Genomic DNA, 7,659 nt, shown 5'->3' with positions numbered 1-7,659 from the left:
CTCGTGCCTGGGGCCTGCGCAGAGTCTCACCTCCTTCACTCTGGGGAGGGCCTGGGTGTGTGGCTCTGACCCAGCTCTTGGCCGTGCTTGAGAACCACTGCTGTGAAGTTAACAGCTTGACAACTGTCTCCCTACATTGGGCTTGTCCTGGGGTTTGAAATGAGCCACGCAGGGCCTCATTAACTTCTCTCGGGGTCTGTTTGGCCAGGCACCCTGGTAGCTCATGTCAGAAGAAAGTGACTCTCTGAGAACCAGCCCTTCTGTGGCCTCACTTTCCGAAAATGAGCTGCCGCCACCCCCCGAGCCGCCCGGCTACGTGTGCTCGCTGACGGAAGACCTAGTCACCAAAGCCAGGGAGGAGCTGCAGGAGAAGCCGGAATGGAGGCTGCGCGATGTCCAGGCCCTCCGGGACATGGTGCGGAAGGAGTATCCGAACCTGGGCACCTCGCTCGACGACGCCTTCCTCCTGCGTTTCCTCCGCGCCCGCAAGTTTGATTACGACCGGGCGCTGCAGCTCCTGCTCAACTACCACGGCTGCAGAAGGAGCTGGCCCGAAGTCTTCAACAACCTGCGACCATCGGCCTTGAAGGACGTCCTGGAGTCGGGGTTCCTCACAGTGCTGCCCCACACCGACCCCAAGGGCTGCCACATCCTCTGCATCCGCCCAGGTAGAGCCCTGGGCTGCGCGACCGCGCGTGTCTGCTTGCGTGCCTGTTGTCTCTCTGGGGTGTGTCTGTTTTCTAATTCCCATTGGCTCCTGCTTGGGTTAGCCAAGGCTTCTTTGAGTGCAGGTGACAAAACCTACTTGGCCTGACTTAAGAAAATGGGAGGATTTAGTGTAAGGAGGAACATCTCACAGCACCGGAGAACTGAAGCAGCAGCCCCAGAACCAAGAACCAGAATCCAGTTCCTTCCCGAGCAGGAACCAAGCCGTTCTCCCGCCTCTGCTGCTGTCTGTAAGGCTGGTCCTCTGGGCCACGAGTTTCTGCTGCCTTTGCTTATCTTCATGCCTTTTCTCTTTTGCTGCCTCTATGCGCGTGGCTAGATCTGGCACTCCTAGCTCCCAGGTATACCTGGCCCCCCAGCTAAGTTCCTTCAATGCCAGTTCAGATTTCTAGAGTTGAAGATCCGGTGGGCTGAGAAATCTGCCCCCATCATAGGCTACAAGCATGGCTGCCAGGACCCCACCCCCTACCTGCACCCTGTCCTGAGCAGTGAGGTGAGGCAGGTATGGGGGGAAGAGGGGAGGCGAGACACATGCCAGGAAGACTGTTACCACATGCCTCCTTCAACCTCGCCTTCCTTCGCCGGCTATGTTAGCCTCTAGAGAAGTCACTGTAGTTATTGATCTTGGCACTTAACAATCGAGGTCAGGAGACTTTTGTTTGGCACACTAGCTTTGAGTTGGAAGAAGCGCCTACTCCTTTTTCCAAAAAGCTTTTTAAACTGTGTGGGAGCACATTTGACACAACGACCAGGGCATGCTAGGACTGAGCTTGTCATTCTTCATCCTGTTCTCTTCCCTGACCCCGCACATGTCATGGACTTAGAAGTGTTCACTCCCCCCAGCCGCAACATTTTCCCTCAGACCAGAACTGAGACAGTATTTGAGCATAACCCTGCATCGTCCTTTCCAGCCAAGCCAGGAAACGAACATGCTGGCCGCCCTCTTGTGCTCGCCAAACTCCTCCTGGAGGGAGCCGGGTGGGAGTGGAGACCCCCTCGCTGCCCCACGTCACCGTTTCCTTTAGTCACTTAACCAGAAACCTCTTTGGGGACCAAACCGTTCTCCCGAGCCATTGCACCAGCCCCTGTACCCGGCACAGTGTAAACTGCTTTACTTGCCATTTGTAGGCACTTGCCAAAATTAGGAGCGTTTATTTTAAAATACGCAATGCAGTGGGGGTGTTAGGGTACCAGTGGGTTCTTCTGCCCTGTGTGCAACTCATAAGACTATTACAAAAGAGATATTACCACACTGGTCTCACCCTTTGGTGGCGTGGCTTCAACCCTTTGTTCATAAGGTAACTTTTTCCCTTATGTCTGGAGCAAGTCCGGACCTCTCCCCCCAGCTCAGCTTCTTAGGTGAACACACAAGGTTTTGTTCTTACCTGGGTATTAGCTTTGCCTTTGATAAGCTCTTCGGAGATTTCTATGACTGAAAAGGGTGGCGGCAATGATGTAGAAGCAGGTTTACTTTGGCAGCAACATGAAACAGCAAATTAGCAGGTCTTGGACAGTCTTTCATGGAAATTCTGCTCATGTTAGATCCCTCCGGTGACGGTCGTGAACTGTTTGAGAAAGGAACATGTGGATCTTGGTGGGATTTCTTGAGAATAGTTGTTAGTAGTCAAAAGTTCTCATTTCTGCCTCATTTCCAAAAAGAAGAGACTTTTCAAATATGTGGGGGCGATTAAGGGAGTGTCCAACCTCTCACATTAAATGTCCTCCACCTCTGCTGTCCTCAGCCTGGACTACATTCTCAGCCAGCTCGTTCCTCATGGGGCCCCTGAGTCTCAGGCTCCCAGCCCCACCGTTACAAGGGGGAAGAGAGAGCTGCTCTTTTTGAAGGGCCAAGGTCTCAAACTGAGTCCCCTTGGCTCTGCTTGACCTGGTGAGGATCACACTGGCCAGGAGGATGTCATGGACGGATGAGCCAGCCCACTGCAGAGCCACGAGTCAAGTGACTTCTGCCCAGATTGCATGCTAGTCTGGAAGGGGTGGTTCTCCAAGGAAAATCAGGGTGGTGCTCTGAAGATAAGGCCACACACTTAATGGCAAAAAGCATAGGTGTCCATTGAGGTAAGTATCCATTTTCTTTATGAGGGGACGCAGGCTCAGAAGGAAGGTAGGTCACCCAGCTAGTAAGATCCAGGTGTGTCTGACCTCAGAGTACGTGCTTTGAACCTCAGTGCTCAGTTGTATCTTCCTATCCGAGTGTGCTGCTGTGTCTTCAGGGATCCCCGTTAGCAACCTAGAAAGAGTCGTGCCAGTAGATTATCTTTCTTTGCCTTTTTTTTTTTAAATGTATTTCTTTTTTTTTTTAATTTTTTTTTTTTTTAAAGAGGCACGTATTATTTATTTATTTGTTTGTTTGTTTGTTTATACATGCACTGGGTACAGTCAGAAGCGCGGGAGGGTGAGAGAATTCACCAGAGCGGGGAGCAGAGCAGGCAGAAGGACCGAAGTACACTGCTGAGAGGAGCAGCGGGCGGCAGGAGAGGTCTGCGCGCCATGCGGGACCCTCCTCCAGTGGCTGGGGAGCAGCCGGGGATTGAACCTGCGCCACAGAGGCCACGGGCAGCTTCGCAACCCAGCGCTCAACCGCTGCGCCACCGGGGAGGCCCCTTTGCCATTTTTAAAGAACAGTTTTAGCCAAGGCGAGAACTCGGCCCGATTACTTGTTTATATTCCCTTCTGTAACAGTGTCCATCTCTCCCCTTAGACAGATGGATACCCAGCAGCTATCCAATTACCGAAAACATCCGAGCCATATACTTGACGTTAGAAAAACTCATTCAGGCTGAAGAAACCCAGGTGAATGGCATTGTGATTCTTGCAGACTACAGAGGAGTGAGCTTATCAAAGGCATCTCATTTTGGCCCTTTTATAGCCAAAAAGGTGATCGGCATCCTCCAGGTATGGCCCCTCTTTGTCATGTGCCTGCTGTGCAGTGGGTGGGCTCCCCAGGGCCCTGTGCATTGACTCCCCCACTCCCATCAGGAAAATACAAAAACCTTCGCGAAGAAATTGTACTGTTATTTTACGACGTGTCTCACAGTGGTTGGTGTTGCTTGCAAACCCACCACTCCCTCGTGGAGTGCTCTGAGATAGACAAGGCCACAACGAGCTTTCCTTTTTAAATGGGGGAAACATCTCAAGGCTGGGGCGTCTCACAGCTCCACCAGGTTTGACTCCCTGTTCTGAATCAGGCTGCGGGGCCCTCTCTGGGGTGTGCTGGCATGAGAGATCCAGCTGGTCACTGAATTGCACAGTTGTTCACCCAGATGATTATTTAAATGTCACATTTGGTCATTTTCAGCCATTTGATAATGGCTTTGAGCCATACGCTGGCTTTCCTCAGCTTCCTTTTTTGATGCCTCCTATAAACACAATGTAGCTTCAAATGTTAGGATAATGGAGCTGGATCTGTGATTTTCTAGTTCTATCAGGTGATCTGGGAGAGAAGTTCCAGGGTTAAATAAGTCTAAGAAGTGGGGCATAGCCTGTGCCTTTCCTGTGACTCCATTGCAAGCAGTTGCCTAGAAAAGGCTCTGAGCAGTCCTGCAGCTACGGAGGCCTGTTTGCTGTATTCAGTCAATTTCCCACTTACTCACACACCACAGATCCCTTTTCCACGTCACGTTTAATCCCATCCCCAGAAAGACGCTTTGGGCAACGCTGACCCAGAGGCCTGAGGCTGCAGCGCTGTCCTCCAGGCTCAGAGCAGGTGTTTCCATAAGAGCAGCAGCTCCCCATTTGTTGGCCTCACTCTCTCCTTGCCCAGTTCTGAGTCCCAAGAAACTCTTGCCCTCAGCTTGTCTTCCTATAGGCCCCACCCGGGCCGAGTCTTTGAGGTCTCGAGAATCAGGCCCCACTGATGTGGAGGCCTGTAAGGGCAGGACTGGACACTGAGCAGGTTTTCTGATCCCATGCAGACCAGGTGAAGGAGGAGTCAGAGTCCTCAGTGGTTTTTGCAGGTCTTGGGATTACCAGGTACACGGCAGGCGGGGGCGCTGGGGGGCGGGAGGCTGGCAGGCCTCCCAGCCCCCAGCAAGTCTTCACTCTATCTGGGCTCTCCCGCATTCTCTGCTTCTCTCTCGACTTCTGTTCTTTCTCGGCTTCTGGGCTTCTGCTGGCGTCCCCGTGACGCCACCCTTAAAAAGCCCAGTCTCAGCCCAGGTGAATCCCGTCTACCTCTGCCCACACCCTACTCCAGGTGCCCGCCATCAGGCATGCATTCAGGACCGTAAGGGTCCATCATCTATTCTGATGGCAGGAGGGCAGAAAAGCCTGACATTTTCTTCACCCTATAAGGCCTAAAACGAAGGACGTGAGCGTGGGGTCAGCCGGCTGTGGCACAGCTTGCAGAGGCGCCCCATGTTGTAACATCCCTTCCCTTCCCCCACAGGACGGTTTCCCCATTCGGATAAAAGCTGTCCATGTGGTGAACGAGCCTCGGATATTTAAAGGCATTTTTGCCATCATAAAACCGTTTCTGAAGGAGAAAATAGCAAACAGAGTAAGTGATGATCCTCCAAAGATACTTTCAATTTTGTTTTTCTCCCGGGATTTATTTGTTGACATCTAGGAATTACTGCACTATCAATATACTTATCTCAGTTTATTATTTTTACCCTGTGACTTCTAATTTGGGTTACTAAATTACAAGGTTACTGATAAAAATAAATGAGCAACTTTTTCTGAAGATGAAATTAATAATAACATAGTAGTTGACAGTTGTGCAACCATTCCAGACTGGGTGGGTTCATTGTCGATTCTCGCAGATGGAAAGAGAATTTTGGAGCCTCGGTATCATCGTACAGGCCTTTAATACTGAGTCAGGGGACAGACCAGCCAGGGAGACAGCAACTGAGCCCCCAGCCTCAGAGCTGAGGAGCCCTTGTACCCCTCCCCCCTCTCCCCACAGCGGTCAGCACTTCCATGTGCACATTCCCCGTGCTTTCTGGGCCCAGGTGTCCATGATCAAGGCCTGCACCCTTGCCTCTAAGCTGGCTGGCATCGTGCTGCAGCCAAGGAGGAATGCAAGACTGCAGGTGTCTGTTATAGAGGCTAACGACTGGAAGGCAGAAAAAAATGGATTTAACTCCAATTTCCCTACACCAGTAGAGCAGGCAGTGCTGGGATTTTTATCCTAAGAGCCTTCGCTCTGAAATGATCTCCTGGCCTGGACTTTATGAGCCAGTGGTCTGTGTTCAAGAGGGCAGGAACAGGGCAGTAGTGGGCAGATAGTTAGGGTCATTTCTTCCTGCACCTCCTGGGGTTTAAAAATGCTGTATAATTCTTTACCTAATTTGTCATCTCGCTGCATAGCTTGTGGAATTATTCAAGGTTTATGAGCTGTGTGAGTTTTCAGCTGAACTCTGATTTAAGAAGGGAAGAAGACTCTAAAAGGTAGTCTTCCTGACCCAGAAGAGCTGCTTCTTGGAAGCTTTCATTCCCAGGCTGAAGTGTGACGGGTGCTATTTTTCTCCTTCCCTCGGCCTAGGGGCAGGGCGCGCATTTCAGAATCTGGGCCTTGCATTATATACTCTTTTCAAAGAGGAAACACACAGAGTATCTTGAGGTTGCAGGAGCAGCAACTAAATTCCAGATCCTGAGTCTCAGACCCTTTCCCTGAAGATTTGAATTCATCAGCCCAGGAACCTGCACTTTTAAATCTCCTGTGGGGATTCTCATGCCCAGTCAGAAGTGAGGGCTGCTGATCAGTAGCCTCCTGGCAGGAGTTTAACCTGTGTGGATTCCTGGAGATCCTATTTGGAACTTTTTATGAAAGCAGTCTTTGGGGCCAGGTCTGCTATGGTTGTGAAAGGATTTCATGTGTAGCCTGTGATATTGTCCATTTGTTCCTTTGTGGGTTCATCCATTCATTCAAAAATATTTATTGATCAACTGCTGTGTACAGGTGTGTTGTAGATGAACAAAAACCGGCAGGGTGGCAGAATGTGGTTGGATTCTGGATAGATTTTGAAGGGCCAGCCAGCAGGGCAGGTGTGTGAGAAATGAGGATTAAGGCTGCACGAGCTTTTCTAGGAACTGGGAGGGTAGTATCACCTCGACTTTATTCATTCAACAGATACTTATTTCGGCATCTGCCATGAAACAGTTACTGAGTGATTCACCCAGTGCTGTGTGTTTCCAATTTCCCCTTAGTTTTTCCTCCATGGATCTGACCTGAACTCTCTCCACATGAACCTTCCAAGAAGCATTCTCCCCAAGGAATATGGGGGCACAGCTGGAGAACTGGACATCACTTCCTGGAATGCAGTGCTGTTGGCCTCGGAGGACGACTTTGTGAGAGAGTTCTGCCAGCCGATGCCTGCCTATGACAGCATCCTGGGCCAGGCCCTGCTGCCCGAGGGGCTGGCCTCGGAGGCGCAGTGTGATGACTCCATGCGGGCTGTGAAATCACAGCTGTACTCCTGCTACTAGTCCCCTGGGAGGGTCATCTTCTTTGAATCCTTTCCTTTTTTCTTCGGAGAGGCAGAAGGCGAACTTGAGGTGCCATGGAGTCTATCTAGCCCCTCATAATGGAACTGCAGCTTGAAGGAAAGGCCTATTGAGCTTTGAGGGGTCACCAGGTGAGCCACAGCTACCAGATTACTCCTTGGGAGACATGGAAAACGTACCCAGTGATTTGCAAACATGTGGAATCCCACTTTGCAGCCATTAATCTGGAAACTGTATTTGGTTCTTATGCATCCTAAAGCAAGAAAAAATCAGCACCAAAGTTTTGTCGATCCCACGTTCCAGAAGAAAATACTCTTGATGTGTTAGCACATTCCTCTCAAACTAGGTGGCCACACGTGAGACTTTGGGAGGGTATCTGTCCCATGAGCCCTAACTCTAGACCTCTGGTGCTGATCAGGAAAATTCAAGGCCGGGCTCCAGTTGCCACTTCGGGGTTCGGAAAGCACC

At 50.9% G+C, this 7,659-nt stretch overlaps 1 protein-coding gene across 3 annotated transcripts; it reads left to right on the top strand.

Annotated features, from left to right (window-relative positions):
- Positions 1-223: 223 nt before the first annotated feature.
- On the top strand, positions 224-7,173 carry TTPAL (alpha tocopherol transfer protein like; the record flags this gene model as incomplete). Of its 3 annotated transcripts, none has more annotated exons than XM_084248312.1 (4): positions 224-668; positions 3,446-3,537; positions 5,132-5,242; positions 6,895-7,173. In XM_084248312.1, the coding sequence occupies 4 exons, from the start codon at positions 224-226 to the stop codon at positions 7,171-7,173; spliced, it is 927 nt and encodes a 308-aa protein (XP_084104438.1). The 3 variants fall into 3 exon arrangements, with proteins under 3 accessions (XP_084104438.1, XP_084104437.1, XP_084104436.1); XM_084248311.1 differs by having other exon boundaries at positions 3,446-3,621; XM_084248310.1 differs by having other exon boundaries at positions 3,446-3,639.
- Between the last annotated feature and the right edge of the window lie 486 nt (positions 7,174-7,659).

Source organism: Talpa europaea (assembly GCF_964194135.1).
Source record: "Talpa europaea genome assembly, chromosome: 11".
Classification (NCBI taxonomy): domain Eukaryota; kingdom Metazoa; phylum Chordata; class Mammalia; order Eulipotyphla; family Talpidae; genus Talpa; species Talpa europaea.
Note: the sequence above shows the minus strand (reverse complement) of the source record. Positions and strands in the feature narration are given on the sequence as shown.